Source organism: Cebidichthys violaceus, unplaced genomic scaffold, assembly GCF_023349555.1.
Source record: "Cebidichthys violaceus isolate CVI_PGR_0920_01 unplaced genomic scaffold, fCebVio1.0.p SCAF_16, whole genome shotgun sequence".
Classification (NCBI taxonomy): Eukaryota; Metazoa; Chordata; class Actinopteri; order Perciformes; family Stichaeidae; genus Cebidichthys; species Cebidichthys violaceus.
Genome location: NW_027176329.1, coordinates 768,678 through 787,500, shown reverse-complemented (window position 1 = coordinate 787,500; position 18,823 = coordinate 768,678). Strand labels below are relative to the sequence as shown.

The following is an 18,823-nucleotide window of genomic DNA, read 5'->3' as shown; positions in this document are numbered from 1 at the left end:
AGAATGTGACGGCTGGAGCGGTAGAATGAAGATGATGTTCCACTTCGACCAGACAGAACATAGCTCTGCACACTCTAGATATTTATTATATCCATACGATCTATATTGAAGGGTCACCACGTGGATCAGGGGTCAGCAACCTTTTTGACATGAAGTGCCATTTAAAATGTTATGGATAGCATATCGACATTAAGGTTATGGAATTCTACTCCATCCAACGTGCATCGCAACATTTGAAAACCCTTTTTCTCCCTTAATCAGGACGATGTGATGATGTGCGATGGTCCTGAGTTGAGATCAATAACACTGCCAGCCGTCAACCCGTCTTGTTCTAACCAACCACTCAGCGGCCGAGTAGGACGGGTGTCAGCGGAGAAATGAAATCAATCAAACTGCAGTAAATAACAGGCCGAACAAATGCTCATGGCTGTGAAAGAAGTCATTTGATATGCGGATGAGAGGGCAACAAAAAACACGCGCAGCTGTGGGTTAAATGACATTTATTTTTGTGATGAAGGCACAAAATGTAGACCGTAGTTAAGATGAAGATGAACCGTAGCGCTGCTCTCGGGCAGATCATCATGAGAATGAATATGAAACTAATAAATAAATCACACCCTCCAGACGAAATCAAATCAAACACTATTACTGATCCTGTTTCCAATGTATTTAATAAATGCTAATGTTCAGCTACGAATTGTTTTCACCGTCATCATCGTTAGGAAATAGTGGACTGGGACATTTCATGAAACCCAGTAATTGAAATATTAATTCTAATGAATTCTAATTCAAACTAATTAAATTAGCTGTGTAGATATAATGCATACCGGTTAACTTTGACCTGAAACCAGTTAAATCCTGTACAGGGTGTCGAGGTTTTTTTATGTATAAATACACACATGGACACGCAGACTGCATTCTAATGTCGTCTCGGCCTCCGTCGCCTCTTTTCTTAACCTCGCCTTCTCTCTCTTTAACCTCCCGTCACGACCTCCGTCTCTCTGTCCTACACAGCCTGACCTCCGAGTGCACAGAACGCCGTCAACGTTAACGAGTAGACGGGGTCCAGAACCAACGCTTACACGAGGAGAATGAACACGCTTTCACTTGAAAGAAACAAAAAAAAAGGTTTGCAAATGTAGTGCAAAAATTCATACACACAGAGAAACAACATATATATGAATATATACACACACACACACATATATATATATATATATATATATATATATATATATATATATATATATATATATATATGTGTGTATATATTTAAAACCAGTTCAAGCGCATCTCACAGTCGTCATTAGCAAATGGGGTAATTAAGTTAAGTTAAGGTTTTCACTATTTCTCAGGTCAAGAATGAGTTAGTAAAAACGTTAACACACTCATGTGGATTATTACTGGCAGCTCACAGGAACAAACTTCACGAGTACGTGAGGAGCGCTCAGGCTTAATTCATGCACTAACTCTCTTGGAGCACGCATTGTGCTCCCACTGGAGAAGCGACCACCTTCGTTAAAGTACAAGGATTCAACAAGGCGTCCTGTGTAATGCGATGCTAATTAGAGGGATGTGTGGCGTACCGGAGGTGTGTGCAGAGGTGGCGGGGTCGATGTGTGGCTACGCTGTTAAACAGCAGTGATTTAAAGAAAAAGTGACACCGTGTTAGCTCGGGCTTCAGTGACCCAGCGGCATCATTTTGTGCAATTAGTCGTCTTGTCATCGACTTCAGTGATGCGTGCGAACAGCCGTGGCTTTGTTGTGACAACAGAACAGAGAAAGAGATGGTGGGGAGGCTCGGTCACCGAGCCATGGCCCGCCCTGCGCTGCCGTGTTTCTTCTTTTCTTCTTCTTCTTCTTCTTCTTCTTCTTCTTCTTCTTCTTCTTCTCAGGAACTCATAAAATGAATTGCTAATTAAGATAAATGACCTGGAGCACACTGTGCATTGGAATGTGTGTGTGTGTGTGTTACAGGCTGGTGAGCAGGCAGGGGGCACCTGATTGAGATGTATATTAGGGGGAGCAGCAGGAGGAGGTGTGTGTGCACCCACAGTGGGGTGGGATTAGCCTAATTGGGCCATGTTGGTTCTCGGTGCTCCGTAATGATGGGATTACGTCGCTGAGAGATGAGCAAAAGGGCTTTTTTTTCTTACACCTCTTCACCGTCCGGAGCAGGCTGAGCTAGCCAGCCGGAGATGAAACTGACAGAGAGGGCGATAGAGAGGAAAGCAAACGGATGTCACGGGACCGAAGGCCGGAGCCGCCACGCTGCGTTTCAAGGCCGGGTAGCCGCCGCCGCCGCCGCCTTCATCTCCGGTCAGTTTATCCGTCCTAATGACGAGAGGTTATTGTAAGGTGAAATAACGCCGTCCCAGATCTCAAGGACGAGCCCGGCCTCGAGCGCGGAGCCAAGCGGCTGACTAAATGAGGAGGAGGAGGGTCTCGTACCCGTCCACCCACCCACCCTTCTCTCCCCTCTGCGCTGGTGGAGAGGGAGGGAGCTCCAGCGAGGAGCTGAGCATGCCGCTCATGTATTCTAAAACCCAACTGATCATGCATTATAGATGCAGAGGGAGAGAGGTGGCGTAGCACAGCCACTCTGAGGTTCTCAGTATGTAGCACTAACAACACCGGCTTTGATCATAAATCTGATGATGCTATACACTCAGTTCCTGGTGCGTAAAGGGTTTTATTTTGTCCAAGGCAGAGAGAGAGACAGGTTTAGTGTATCAGTGCGCTGGAGTCCTCTCCGCTGCCAAGTCAGCAGCTACCCACAAAACTTCACTCATTACTGCCATTCACTCCGCGGTCTGTCCACTTACTCTGCTTTTCTGCATGTTTATTCTGAAAAGATAAAACCCATTAGCAGATGAGCTAATGGACAGAGTCCTTTGACCTGTGTGTGTGTGTGTGTGTGTGTGTGTGTGTGTGTGTGTGTGTGTGTGTGCGTGTGTCTGCCTTAGGCATTGGTTGATTGTGCAGGTTTTGGTGGTCCAGGTGTGTCCGAAACCTTTCGTTAGGCCTACTGTAGATAGGACCTGCCCTGCAGCACTCTAGACACACACACACACACACACACACACACACACACACACACACACCTGTGCTAATGCTGCCATCACAGGGGAAACCAGGCAATGAGTGATACACAAAAGGAGACCAAAATTACTTGAGGCAACTAAGCTCTTTGTTTCGGTTTCTCTGGGCAACTTGACGGCGGTACATTTTTCATGGAGCTGTGTAGGACTAGACACACACACACACACACACACACACTCCGACTCTTTCTCAGATTAGCAGATGACTGGGAACACTTTATTCTATTATTGCTATTATGCCGCATTCCTGGGTTACGTACACATGAGGCCACTTGGAAATATTATTCCTTTGGAATGATAAAACACTTTTTTTTTTAAAGGTATAACATCAGAAATGTCTTTAATGTTAAGAATTGAGAAATAGAACTCGCGGCTCAGATTCTACAAGGTTTACAACAATATGTGTCTGGCTGAAGTTCATATCATCTCATTTGAATTCTGTGAAATGCTGCGGCCATAAAATAAATGTGTGTCTTTGGTTTGAATAATTCACTATGATTATATACTATGTATGTGATCAAGTTCTGAACGAGGTCAGCAAATCCAAATTCAAGATGGAGGGTGTCACGCCGCTGTAGAAACAGGAATCATCTTTGTGTTTTTCTTTGTGTCGACAGGCTATCTGCTGCACTTTGGTGAACTGTAACTGTGACAGCTTCAAGCCCGGGAAGCTGAAGAGGAGGCAGTGTGAAAACTGCAAGCATGGCTGGGTAGCACACGGTGAGAGCTCACTGTTTCTCCTGGCAAAGCAACGACATTCACTCCAGGCTGTTTACATTCATATTATGTGTATTTGAGATGGATAAAATACACATTCTTTTAGTTTTGGTTTCATCGGTTCCAGAATGTTTCTGAGATGTTTGCCTTCTGGAAAACGTCGACCTGTCTTGAGAACAGAACGTCGTTCCCCTTAATCAGGATAACAAACCGTCAACGGTTTACCTAGAGACTGCTTTATCAGTAGAACCATTACATGAGAACTGTCCACAATGTTTTCCTTGGATGATCCAGAGTGACTGGAAATCTTTAGGTGTTTGGAGAGTGTGATACAGTTTTCTGTTTTCAGTCGACTACGCCTCACGTCTGGTCCTAACTCCAGTTACTGAGACTCCTGAGACTGCTGTCCCACAGCTGTGGAGTATTTTATCTTTTCTTATTATATATCTATTGCTCATAGGCTATTTTAATAAATCGCTTCTCTAACTTTTCAGCTTGTCACCTAACAAAAGCAGTCTTGTTGTCAATGACAGAAAGGGAATTATATCTTTCTATTTGCACACAAACCACTTCTTTTCACGGCTATATATATATATATATATATATATATATATATATATATATATATATATATATATATATATAAATATATATATTGGTTTTCAGCATTTCTGAAAATACATTAATAAATTCTATATATACTTGTTTAAGCCTCCAACTTTTTTCAACACCTGTTGTTTCTCTTTGCTCAGTCCAGGGACCAGCGCAGGTTCATGAAATCTAATCCAGTAAACTCTGATGTGTGTATTCTAGCCTTGAGCAAACTGAAGGTCCACCACATGTACCAGAGCAGCCAGGTGGAGATTGTGCACTCCAACGTGGTGTTCGATATCTGCAGCCTGATGCTGTATGGCACCCAGGCCATCCCCATCCGCCTCAAGATCCTCCTGGACCGCCTCTTCTCTGTGCTCAAGCAAGAGGAGGTCATCCAGATCCTCAACGCACTTGACTGGACACTGCAGGACTACATACGTGGATACGTCCTCCAGGTAAGCAGTGGGGGGAATACTGTGTGTGTGTGTGTGTGTGTGTGTGTGTGTGTGTGTGTGTGTGTGTGTGTGTGTGTCAACATTTTAGGAAATACGCTTATTTACTTTCTTTCTGAGAGTGAGATAAAAGTGATATAACCTGCATTCTCTCTAGTGTCCACCAGGGGGCAACTCCTCTGGTTGTATAGAAGTCTAGTCTAAAATGACTCTACTTCTTCTAGTCTAAAATTACTCTACTTCTCTCTTGATTTATTACCTCAGTAGAGGCAAGAGAGAGACGGAAAATCACAAATTGTTCTTTTTACATTCCTGTTTATTGTGTGTGGTTTTAATATACACCATGTGCAATGGCTTTAGGGGTGTTGGTAGGCCTGTTTTTGAATTTTGGACAGTCGGACAGGCTAGCGGTTCCCCCCTGCCTCCACTCGTAGTGTTCTCCTAGTTTAGCACATTGTGACCCCAGCTCTGTTCTTAACACACAGCCATAAGATTGATATCAATCTTTTCATCTAAATGTCGGAAGGGAGGCCAACTATTTATCAACTATTTCTTTAAATAGTAAAACAGTTACGACATAGTATGTAGCGTAAGTGTTTTCAGCGTGGAAAAGCCTCTAAAACCGCCTGGAGGCGAACATGCAACACTTAAACTCAGAGTATAAGTAAGCAAGAGTCTACGAAGAGAGAGGAAATTTCTGAGGAAGACGTGGGAGGAGGAGGGGTCAGGGAAGCATGGCTGAAGACAGGAGAGAGTAGGGGTGTGATGTAGCGACCAATGCCATAAACTCCCTTGGTACCCTGCCGACGCGGCCCGCTTGTTGATGTGGTACGACCAGCTCGGGGAGGTCTCCAAACTGTGCCGGGTAGATTTGTAAATATTATGTCTTTTGCTTCAGATTTCCTCTCAAGCCGAAGCCAAGCCTGCCAAGGCCTGGGCTGCAGGCACCGTGTCAGTGCGAGCTCTCACTTCGATTAGTACATCATCAAGTATTCAAGTTGGGCTGCGTTTAATTCATGTTAGCTCATCTAATGGCGAACGTAGAGTCAGAATCCTCGACAGGCGCCCAATGAATGCTCTGTGATGAAATATTAATCACGGTTACGGCACGAAGCCGCTCTTCCCTTTCAAAGACACCCAAACTCACATGTGATTACTGCTGGGCTATGGGAGAGAAGACCCACTTGATCAATGTGAGCCGCCCTCTGATCACCCCACCCTTACTTGTGTGTGTGTGTGTGTGTGTGTGTGTGTGTGTGTGTGTGTGTGTGTGTGTGTGTGTGTGTGTGTGTGCGTGCGTGTGTTTTTTTTGCACGCCTTTGGGAGTCTGTATGAGTGTACGTGTTTGCTATTATCCCTGGATGCACGTTCTCACCCGGATGTGTGTGTGTTCTCTTTCTGCTTGAAGTAAATCCACATGATTTAAATGAAGAGAAATGACCTGCAAGATGAAACACCGGGTGTCTGTAATGAGGGTTCTCAGGGTTCTGCACTGCCCGCTCGTATTAACACTCAAACTGATTCCTTTATTTAGCTGTCCTGCCAGTCTGCTTCATAGGGTGTGTCATCTGACCCACTCTGTGAATATGTATGAGCAACCCAACAGACACTTGTAATGCTAATGATGAAATTGCTCTCTCTCTCCTTTCTCTTTTCTTCACTTCCCCTCTCCTTCTCAATCTATATCATATCCTCGCCTCGTCCCCTCTCCTGGACCATGTTCTTCCTGCCCTGTTTGCAGGATGTAGCCGGGAAGGTGCTGGACCGCTGGGCCATCATGACGTTCGAGGAGGAGATCGCCACACTGCAGCAGTTCTTGCGCTTTGGCGAGACCAAGTCCATAGTGGAGCTGATGGCTCTGCAGGACAAGGAGGGCCAGGCGGTGTTGGTTCCCAGCACCCGCACCAACTCTGACATCCGCACTTTCATTGAGCGCAACACCCCACGCACTGCTGCCAACCTCTCTACGTCCAAAGTCGATAAGCTGAGCAGCAATAGCATGCACCACTTTGAAAACTTTGTCAACAGCATGGCCTTCATGCTGCCCTTTCAGCTGTTAGGCTCGGTTCCTGCACCGTTTCTGGGTTCACCGGCAGGGGCAATGCAGCACCAGCAACACCAGCAGCACCAGCAGCCATGCCGTGGGTCACTAGAGCAGCAGAGTCAGAGACGAGATGATCAAAGTCGCGATGGTCTAGGGAGGGACAACCCCCTCCCTCTTTCACACCCCCATGAGAGCAGCCTGCTAGGTTCCAGCTCTGTCTCATTCACTGCTGATCTAGACCGAAGTGGAGACAGGCCAATGGACAGCCTCTCCACCACCACAAAGATTGAGGCAGAGGACTTCTCCACCAGTGACAACTACTCAGATGGACCGTCGACTCCGTGCACACCCTCCATGAGCTCGGATATAACACAGATGTCGCCTGAGGGCAAGCTGCGCTCCCTGGACAGGAATGGGAGCGGCGGTGGCGGGGTCTCAGCAGGCGGTGGGGGAGGATGCTCTCTTAAGAAAGGTCGAGTGTATTGTAACGCCTGTGAGAAGACATTTTACGACAAAGGCACACTGAAGATCCACTACAATGCAGTGCATCTCAAGATTAAGCACAAGTGTACCATCGATGGCTGCAACATGGTTTTCAGCTCGCTCCGCAGTCGTAATCGCCATAGTGCCAACCCAAACCCACGGCTGCACATGCCTATGAACCGTAACAACCGGGACAAAGACATCCGGGGCAGCTTGTCCGGTGATGAGGGCTCTCCAGGAGAGAAGAGGTCTGAATATGGAACCCCCATCCCCGTCTGCTCTGCAGAAAGCCATAAGTCAGTGCCCAGCTACATGGTGAGCCATGTGGACACTGGCACTAAACTCCACAGCAGCTCGTTCCCCAGCATGGGTCAGAGTGGCATCCTCTTCCCTAACCTAAAAACAGTACAGCCAGTCTTGCCTTTCTACCGCAGCCTGGTAACCCCGGCAGAGCTCGCCAACACCCCAGGAACTCTACCCTCACTTCCTCTGTTATCCTCCTCTGTACCCATCAAACCAATCATTGCCCCTGAACCTTGCATGACAGACCCCATACCAAAGAAAAAGTCTCGGAAGTCAAGCATGCCAATAAAGATAGAGAAGGAGGTGGTAGAGCGAGATGAGCAGATGGATAAGGGAAGCAGCTCTGAGGACGAGGCTACTTTTCAGGGCAGGGACAGAGAAGAGTGTGACGGAATCCGAGCAGAAGGGCATATGTGCGCAGGACAAGCTGGGGAGGAGAGGGAGTCGAGGGGAGCTTACATTAGCGAAGAGAAGGAGAGGGAGGGCGCCAAGCATCTGTTGGACCACACTTCAGATAGAGGAATGACAATGAGGGAGGACAAAGATGATGGGCCAAGGCAAGCTGAAACAGGGGTCATCACCTCCGCATCTTCCCCGTTCGGAGACAGACTGATGGAGAATCACTGTGACAACAACTTACTCTGTCAGGAACCCAATGGCGATGAGGAAAGGGAGGAAAGGGAGCATGCAAAGTCTCAGCATGCAGCTGACAAGATCGCAGAGCTCAGATGGGATGACGGTGAGCACAAACTGACTAATGGGGGCGCTCTCCAGCTCATGGACCGTGAGAGGGAGGGATCGGTCGGCTGTGTAGATGACTACGGTGACTTGGGCTTGTCTCACCTTGACCCCAATGCTGACCTGCCACACCACTGTGAGATCTGCAGTAAGACCTTTAAGAACCCCTACAGCGTCAAAATGCACTACCAAAATGTCCACCTGAAGGAGATGCACATGTGCACAGTGGACGGCTGCAACGCTGCCTTCCCCTCCCGCCGGAGCCGAGACAGGTGAGAAGCACTCATATGTTGTTATTGTTCGAGTGCAGGTTATCAGGATTGCTGACAAATTCAAGCCTGTCCATTTTATTGTTTCCGAGGGGGCAAGAGTTCATATCCTAACTGTAATTTGTTGCTGTTTAGCTCATTCAGTTGTCCTCATGGTTTCCCCTAGCAGTCACCCCGTGTATGAGTAATATAGCATAAGATCAGTGGTTCTCTAACGTATATGCAAATGTTCTGGCAGGGAGGACAAACTAAAATCAGCTGCTGTAGTTTGTTTAGAATGGAAACGGCAGACTCTCGGGCCCTAAAGCTCAAGTCATACTCATTCATGCAGCTGCAATATCGGTGCAGCGGAAAACATGGCACCTGTCGACATAGGATATGGGCAAACTCTGAGCAGATGTCTGCATGCAAACATAATGTATTAAGACTGTACACACAGCGAGTATGTGCAGTCCTCACACATGTGAACACATCCGTACACATGCAGACACTGAGGGGCAAGTCACAAAAGGATTGTGCGGCTTTTGCAGCCGCTAAACCTGCACAAATAAGACAAAGAGAAACCAAAGGGTGAAATGTACCCATCACTGGGCTGCCAAGCAAGTCGTGTCTCTGCGCTATATTTGCAGATATTTGGTGCAAAATTGGCCTCTTTCTACACAAATGAGCCTCATTGGAAAAACAGTCCAATTCACCAAGATCAGCGCTAATAGCCACACACAGTTAGAGTATAACTATTAGCGATTTCAGAGAGTTGGTGCTGGCGCATTTATAATAGTGCCACACCGTCTTCTTTTACAGTCTGAAGGAGTGCTTTTAAAAACACTGAAAGCATCTGACCGACTGGCATATAAGGTTTCTCTGTGACACGTTTAAATTCCTTGCCTGAAGTTTTTGGGAATGCCTCTGCCCCTCGGCGGTCAAGACCTGTAACTGTCTGATGATGTGTTTTTAATTGTTCTCTCTGCCATTGTTCTGCCTACTCTTTTCTTGGTGCATTGGCCAAATTTATACTTTGCCACATGGATAATACAATCAGAGAAAAATGCGCTCAACTGCAAAACTTTATGGGCGTGTTTGCACTGTAATATTATTAGTGAGACGAAACAGAGTGGTTGCAAGTGATGCTTACACACTGATTTACATTGTTTTTAAAGGGAAGCCCATATTTAATGACTGTGTGACACTTGTGACTTGTTTATGTATTCTTTTCTTTACACTTCCTCTGTAAACAATATATATATATATATATATATATATATATATATATGGGGGGGAGCAGAATGCAGTTGACAGAAATGGGAAAATACTGCTGACCTAATCATCATTAGGATGTCTGAAAGGAGAAATTCTTGCATTTTTCTATTGCTTTGGCATTTTAGGGAGGACAGGGCCTCAGTCAGGGTCAGCTGAAAATCACAATAAGAATGTTTATGGTATTTTGAGTGATATGGGATTAAAGGCATTCACCATGTGGTGCATACTAAATTGAATTGTTTGTTTTTTGAATCTACAGACACAGTGCAAATTTGAACCTGCACCACAAGCTGCTGACCAAAGACTCATTCAGCCCAGCCAACACCCTATACTTGCCCTCATCCCACTGTAGAGACAGAGACCCGGTTGCACTGGACTACTACCAAGACCAGCGGGACAGAGATCTACCCCATCGGGACCCAACCAGCCAGACTTCCGTCATCTTTCGAGGACACAATCGCATGGGCCTGGTCTTCCCAATGAGCAAGGCACCAAACAGTGCTGAGGCATCTCCTTCAGCAGACATGGAGGGATTAGGAGGAGGAGGAGAAGGTGGTGGAAGTGGGGAGGACGGGGCCGTCCTGGACCTGAGCACCTCCTCCTCCGCCCCACCTCGTGGCGGTGGCAGTGTTCGATCTTCCTGGGACTCAGATGGTGCCGGTAGTGAGGAAGGGGTTGAAGAGGACGAGGAGGTGCTCCACATGGAGAACAGCGATGAAAGCTGCGATGGGATCGGCATGGGGAGGCCTGGGGGCGAGGAGTTGGTACTCGCGGGAGACAGAACCCTGGGCTGCACTGGGGGAGGACAAGGCGGGCTTCAGGGAGGTGGGGGTGGGTCTCCGATAACCTGCCACATCTGCCAAAAGGTCTACAGCAACAAGGGCACATTCAGAGCCCATTACAAAACTGTCCATCTGCGACTGCTTCACAAGTGTAAAGTCCCCGGCTGCGATACATCCTTCTCTTCTGTGCGAAGCAGAAACAGGCACAGCCAAAACCCAAACCTTCATAGGAACCTAGCTGTTAGCTCAGGTTCCACGGTGGACCAGGAGTAGGGATTTGCGCTCATATTCCAACATGACTGATTTCCCTGGTTCTAATTGTCTTTTTGTTGTTGTCGATGTTTTTGGGCACCTAAAGAAGGCTCACCAATTAGCACTTTTCAAATTCCATGCCCCGTATATCCTATTGTGATATTTTGGGGAAAAGGGGGAAGAAAAATAAAGTACAATAAGGAGTTCATTTGCTGCAGCAAATACAACTTGCTTTTGAAACTGATGGCTTTTTTTCTGCAAGGGAAAATGATGTTTGTGTTTCCACATCAACATATAAAGAATAGCCGGAACATAGACGTGCCATCAGTAAATTCATCTTCAACAATACCTAATGCGACTTTAATGAGTCTTAATGATTCCTTTGCATTGGTTTGCCTCACAGCCCACTTTAGAACTTAAAGGATTTGTTTGTATGAACTGAATTTGTCCACGTGTTGTCCAAGTGAGTGTTGAGCCATGAAACTGTATCATAAGAGTTCTTTTTTTCTCGTGTTTCTGTTGTCAGATGTTCACATCTTCCCTGTGAAGCTGTGCATAATGTGTTGATCAAAAGCAGTAGTGAAGTAACCTCTACATGTGTCCTTCCGTTCATTAGGACAACGATGTCTTTGTTAAAAAGCTATAGTGTTGTGAGCTTGACCAATAAGTTATTGTATGGTGTAATATATGATCTGTCTTTACTGTGCTGGTTGTTGCATACTGCTAATGTTGACCAAAGATTTTTTCAGTCCACAGGTGTGTATAGAAACCCCTTCATGATGTGTGAGGGGTATGCAGTATTAAATGGGGCCACCCAGTCTCCTCTCATCTTCTTTGTGATTAACAGCAGTATTTATGGGTCGGCTCTGTTGTAAAATAAAATAAAATTCACCAAAATAAAACAAAAAAAAGAACAGCTGTTGATTGGTCATGGTATAATGAAATATCTTGATTTTGATGGTGTTTTTGTAAAGAACTCTGCTCGTGGGACTAGACTTGATTAAGGCATTGCTCTTGTATTGTTTGTGCAGTTGCTTGCAGTATCCTGACTGGCTGGACAATAAGCAGGAAGATATGCTGTGTCTGGAGGTTAGAAGCATGTACTGTGAATGAGTCAAACACTGATGAATAGTAATAATAATAAAAAAGTATAACAATGGCCCCACATGTGAGCACACCTAAAAAAGAACTGGTAAACAACATGTTTATTGAACTGTATATTCTGTGAATAGAGTAATTTGTTATCTGAAAGAAACCAAAAAATATACTGTATAAAAAAAGGCTAATTTCACCTCTAACATTACATGTCCTTCTTTTCTTTTTAAATGAATGAACAAGTACAGTGGACCTCATGCTAGAACCACTTGTCCTTAAGTGGCTTCAACCAGTGGTTGAGGAGAACTCGCCACATTCACCAATCTTCTTGCATCTTGTATTTTCTCTTCGGTAAGAACACACTTTTGGAGTAAACTGTGGCGGGGGTCATGTGCAATTACTTTGCTCTCATCGCCGCTTCCATTCAAGTTTTTCACAAATGGATCGGGATATTTCAATAATTTGAAGCAATTTTAAATTTGAAAAGCCTCTATAAATTGCACTTCATAATGATGTTCATCATAATCATCCTGTTCCTGTTTCCTGCACACACACAGTTATAGGCTAGTATAATTCTAATACCACCATCACTACAATTCAAAATATTTAAACCCCTCCCGTTGCAGTCATGACTCGCCTCGGTGTGGCGATACATTTTTCATTCTTCTTTATTTCCTTGACAGTACGACCCTCAGGTGAAAGAGCATTAACGGCGCGTGTTATTTTTCCTCGTTCCTTGGCTCTGGCAGGTCACTTAACTCCGCTACTGACGCTGATAACGAATTGTGGACTTTCCTTTATGGATCTCTGAGAGCAGGACTTCAATATATGACATATGGGTCAGGACGCGTAGCCTTATATGGTGTAATTGGGGCGTTAATTATGCTGATATGCAATTTTCATGAATGCAGGCTCATTTAAGTAGCATTAATCATGTTTACACTGGTCATTTACAGAGTTATCTGAAGCATTTGCAGAATCTGACATGGCACTAAACAAGTAAGAGACAGTGAAGATGAGAATACGACAAAGTTCTTGCATGAGGTCCGTTATGTTGTACATGTCTAATTGTTTCACCACGGTGTATTGTTCTGGTTTTGATCTGCATTTTGCATATTTGTTTTTTCATTCTGTATTTAAATGCAACGCAGCAGATTTAAGATCCCATTTGTTTGTTGTTTGGATTTGTAAAAAAAAACAAAAAAAACGGAGTAAAGCCGACATATGTTGATAGGTGTTCATATTTCCTTTGATTTATTGTTACAATATTCATTCCAATTAAATAAAAAGCCATATGTTTGCACATGTTTGAAACGTGTTTTTATAAACCGATGCAAGAGAAACGAAAAGAGGAGGAGTGTCGCCTCGTTCATCTCCACAGCAACGTGATCCAGGCTCCCTGGAGTCCTTGTAGTACTCCGCGTTAGGCGGAGCAACACTCACGCGCCGCTAACAGACACATGCAGCAATGCGCTGCTGGGAAGAAAACATACGCGCTGCGCTGCAGAAGTATTCCTCCGAACATATCATCCAAAAACAGACACCAAACTAAAACGAAAAACACTTTTCTCAAATGATGAGTTCACCAAAATTACAACAGATTGTTTCATTTAACTCTTTTCAGTATAGCCATCAGATAGTTTGGGTTTTAATTTTTCAAAAATCTGCCATGGAGGTGTATGGAGTAGTCGTTTTCCTCACTACGGCACGTAAACAGTTCGGTACCTCATTCTGGTACCGAACTGTGTCCGCAGGCTTCTCGTGGGGCGAATATTCTTTGAAATGACCAACTGCTGTGAAAATAGTCCCTAAATCAAAACGGGATACAGTGCAAGAGTTGACAGGGGTAAGTAAGTAAATGTGCTTTTTGAAACATGGGTTAACTGACCCGTTAACGTAATGAGAACATGTGTCTGGTGAGTTGCTGCGATTGCAAATCAGCTTTTTTGCCTAATTTATAGCACAACAGGACAAATTCAAAACAATATTTCACCAGTTTCAAGAATAGGTTAGGATTCAGTGGGGTGGCTGAGTGTGAACGGCTCATTAAGCAGGACCTGTGTTTAGAGCTGATCTTGCAGTCACTCCTTGTTGACAGGCTGAGGAGGGGTGCGGTCCACCGAACAGAGCTCTGTGTTCAGGTAAACCCCCGCTGGACCCCCTCAGTGCTACACTGCCCAGATTAGGAAACCAAACCAAACAGCTGCAGACACAAACATGCAGGCGCTCAGCAACAGCAACGTGTCAAACGTGTTTTGATTATATTTAGATTTTTGTGATTCCATAATTCTTTTGGTATGATAAAAGAAAAGAGCCACTGAGATGGTAGTCACATTCAGCAGTTATTCAAATTTGCATTTCTCCAAAATGGCATACACTACACTCCTGACAAAAAAAGCTCTCATAATTATTGAAGAGGTGAATTAATCGCAGTAGTACTGCTATGCAAAGTTAAAAGGGCATGAATGGAAATGGACCGGGGACAGTGGAAGTATCGTTGGGCCCACATTGAAAAAGCGAGGAGGGCAAATCTGTTACGCAACATGCCAAAGTATTGCACTATTACAGAGGGCTGAAAGCCTTGCATAACTCAACAATTCAACCCACCCATCACATTTACTGTACATTAGTGAGCCTGCAGAGCGGTTCCTCATCACTTTGGAGCTGAAAAACCCAGTTCTGACAAGTGGCCCCCATCCTTTTCTCTGGCACGTTGCAGAAATCTAGTACCACTCAGAGAGGGCACAATGGGTTATTTCAGTCCCTCCTGTGTGCTGTATGTAGGCGACAATATTCAGCAGAGAACCTGGTTGATCTGTAGAGGTGGAGCACTTGCTCAGCTTCCTCCACAGTATCCGTATCTGGAACAACTTGCATCTTTAGGGCTATTTTTAAGAAGCAGTGGACCACTTTCACAAACCGTTCAGTGGTAGAAGTGAAACTGAGGCTGAACCATCAGCACACAGCAACACTTCTCACTCTGTCACTCAGCGACAGAAAAACACGAGGGCAAAGGGCAAAACTGCCCCGAAGAAATATAAAAAATGCCCCCATAATTTCCTCTAATAATAATGATCATTTAATGAACTTGTCAAAAACGTCGTAGTCTATATGACCCGGTCCAGTTGCCGTAGAATGTTTTTGATTTTCGCCTTGACTGACGTAGCGTGTGCGTGAAGAACCGAACGTTCTAAACAGATAAATAAATGGAGCGCTTCTTAATCAGACCTGTGACTGAGTGTGAGGAGAACGCTCTCCGTCACCATCTCAGGTTCCAAAGGTAGAATTCACTCCCAGCGGCCATCGAAGAATGGAAGCTCGATTGGCTTGGGGGTGGAGGAAGACGACGACGAGAAAAAGACCCACATTTTTTGTAAGGCATGTTGAACTTGTGGACAACGAGTCGACAAAGTCGTCGTCAGTCCAGCACAGGCGAATTCTTCTGCTGACTTCATGAAGGGGACCGAAAACATGAAGAAATACGTGGCCCTTTGTCACCAGGCGACTAAGCAACACGCCTACGCTAACGTTAGCTAGCTCTGATAGTGCGTTAGCTACAAAGGCTCGCTCGCAAGCTAGCTAACTTAGCTAACGTTTTCTGAATCGAGTTAAAACTGACCGGCGGATCAATCTCAACGCAGCCACAGTGGAAGACCTAATGGTTATCTCACTGGAGGGACCAGAAGAAGAAGATGCAGCAGCTGCAGCATGTGCAGAATCTGCTGTGAAGAAATGGTTCCGCAGTGGGAAGAAAGCAAGACGGCCCCACATTAAAACTATGGGAAGAGGCAGCAGGTCAGACCAGCAACTCCTCCAATGGCCGACGGATGACGACGACGATGAACTGCTGCTATTTGACAAATAAGCCACTCGTGTATGCATACGTACATATTTATTATTTTTCTCCACTGTACATATAACTTAATATGTACCTTTTAATTTTCTGAAATAACCTTTTCCCCTCAGGTTTTTGTTTGTTAAATTTAATTTAGTGAATTTATGTATTGCCCTTTTATGTGTTTAGTTTTGTCTGTCCTATTTGTATTTCTTGTACTAGGTAAATACAACATGATTAAAGGAACAAAAAATACTAATAAATATAATAAGTTATAATTATATAAAAGAAAGAAAAAAGTTATAATTGTTAATAGTTGTTTAAAAAATGTATTAATAACAAGAAATAAGAATAAAATTGAAAATGATTGTCTGATTTATGTTTTTGTTTGACTAAGAAAACCCTTTGAATCTGTAGATTACTGCCTTATTGCCATTTGATGACAATTGTTCATATACTGTAAGCCTAAATAAGTATATTTATTATTTTGAACAAAGGTTAAATGTTTTTTTAATGCCCCTGGATTTCAGTCAGTGGGGGCAAAAATTGCCCCCAAAAGAATAAGTAAATGTCCTCCCCTGCTGTCACTGTGTACGTTGGTAGCTAGCTTACAGCTAACGTCTGTACAGCACTGACTGTTTGGTGTGACTGAACACAAACTGCTAAAAACATCCAGCAGTTGAAGGCGCATGAACAACGAGGGCTGTACTATTAATCAAATATTCATCAGAATCACGATGTTGGCTTCCCACAATCAAATGACATGTTTAAAGTGCGTGTTCTAGTCTTAGTCAACTCTGCTGCATATCAAATCAAGCGCTTCCTAAACTAACAGCCATCCACCGCGGCGCGGTCGAGATGTTTTGGCTTCACTTTTGTGGCGCTGTCATTCTGAGCAATGTACTGGAATAAACAGCAATAAACTGTACATGTTACAGGTAAACTGCAAATGCACTGAATTCTGGGGAAGAAGAAACTTCTTATTTGAATGCAAAGATTTGTTAATTAGCAGGAATGTAGCGCACCGTGAAAGTGGAAGCAGTGCTCTGTTTATTTAAATGGGAAAGTGCAATAAAAACATTTTGTCCCTAAAATCAATGAACCACAATTAATCGTGATTTTCATTTAATCGCCGAAGGAATAATGCAAGGTTAGACTACCACCTGGCACCAGTTTAGCAAAGACGTAAAATGGTGGACAATCTTGTTCTGGCCATATGTTGTACCAGTATTTCTATCGTCTATTGATTAATCGGTGAGATCTTTGAACACTGCAACATCTCTAGAAAGAAGTCTGGGGGCAGAAACATGAGCAGTCAGATGAGTGAACGCTTGTGTTTACCACAGACTTTATTTCATCGAACCACAAATCCTTTGACTTTGAGACGAGGGAATCGAAAGTGCTAAAATGCTAACTAATTTTCGTGGTTTAGGACTCATTCCTAGAGCATTCTATAAGGCTATCAAAGTGTTTGTACTTGGAAGTTGATTTGTCAAAACATAAAAAAAAAAATCCTGTGATTTGCAGATGTCTCTTTCTAAACTTAAGTCTATGGAAAACAGTCTTGTTGGGCCCCATCAAGGGACGGACTTGAGAGTTGTAAGTCCACTATTTTTCCAATATGTCTAATTGGCTTCAAAAGCCCTCTCTGTCCCTGGGGGCTTTTACAGAGCAGCAAACTGCCACAACTGCTGTGTCTACGGGGAGGATTAGGGCCACATGAAAACCGTGTTTACAGTCAGAACTCTGTCTTTATTCACTCAAATACATGTTTCACATGTGGCCTTAATCCTCATCTGCACTCAGATATTTTGACTCGTTTGCTGTGTCCTTAGATTCCTTTTGTTTTCTTAAAAAACACAAGTATTTTTTATTGAGCCGAAGAATATATATTTTACTTCAAAAGAGTGACTTTATTTCCCTTTAGCAGACACACGTTTAGAGACTAGCTGCTGAACACAGTGGAGTGCTCGAGATTCTCCATTGCCTTGATGATACTGACTCGAATTGATAAGAAATTCCAAACAAACCGATATTTATTGGAAACAGGTTGAAAATCAGAGCTTCTTTACTGAAAACAGCTGCCTGCTGTTACCTGACAACGGTGAGACTGAATCAAACATCTGGAAAACCGAAACACTGAGCTGAAGAAGGCTAAACGTCTCCGTGGAGCCCAGAGGAGCTGCAGAGTCTGAGAAGGTTCTCTCTCTGAGCGACGGATTTCACAGTACAATCCAGTGAAAACAGAGAAAACAAGTAATAAAACTATGTAGCCATGTTCCCAAATCTCAGCTACAGTCGTGTCTCCAACGTTATCGTGACAGTGGTTACAACTACCAAAAGACTTGAACAGTAACAAACTGTACTCATCTTTCGTGACACTGTTCAGTGTGACGTAAATGTATAAGTCAAAAGATTCTCATGCTCCTCATGAGAAAACATCAGCTGAAAGTTAGATTTGCTGTGAGCCAGCACCTGGGAGGCAATGGATACGTGCACGCTACTGTGAGAATCCCAAACAGTGAAACTGAGCCCTCTGAAAAACACTGCTCCTGATCCCCCACATGTTCCGGAGAGAGGGGTCTTTCTGGGGCACTGACACCGGATCCCACCTCTCGGTCCAGAGCGGGGGGGTCGTCGCAGAACTAGAGGATACGGCAGAGAAGGGGGGAGAGAATGGATTGTCCACGGGTGCTTGGGAAGCTGAGGAATATGAGGGGGTATTAGCGCCTGGCACAGCGGCCAGATGGACAGCAGATGACTTTTGTTCTTGCAAATACTCAGCAGGCCGAGGGAGGAAAAGGAGGCAGAGGAGTAAAAGCGGCGAAGGCAGAAGGAAAAAGGAGGGATGGGGGACGGAGGAGTCAGGCTGAAGTGACGTGGAACATGTGACATCAAAGG

At 44.5% G+C, this 18,823-nt stretch overlaps 1 protein-coding gene across 1 annotated transcript in view; it reads left to right on the top strand.

The window, feature by feature from the left end:
• The window catches only part of bnc1 (basonuclin zinc finger protein 1), an 18,187-nt gene extending 4,797 nt beyond the window's left edge, over window positions 1-13,390 (top strand). Inside the window, exons 2-5 of the mRNA XM_068710697.1 lie at window positions 3,719-3,821; window positions 4,632-4,867; window positions 6,606-8,704; window positions 10,218-13,390. Of these exons, the coding sequence (XP_068566798.1) occupies window positions 3,719-3,821; window positions 4,632-4,867; window positions 6,606-8,704; window positions 10,218-11,013 (3,234 nt within the window). The 3' untranslated portion in view covers window positions 11,014-13,390. The remainder of the gene's footprint in view (window positions 1-3,718; window positions 3,822-4,631; window positions 4,868-6,605; window positions 8,705-10,217) is intronic.
• The last annotated feature ends 5,433 nt before the right edge of the window (window positions 13,391-18,823 follow it).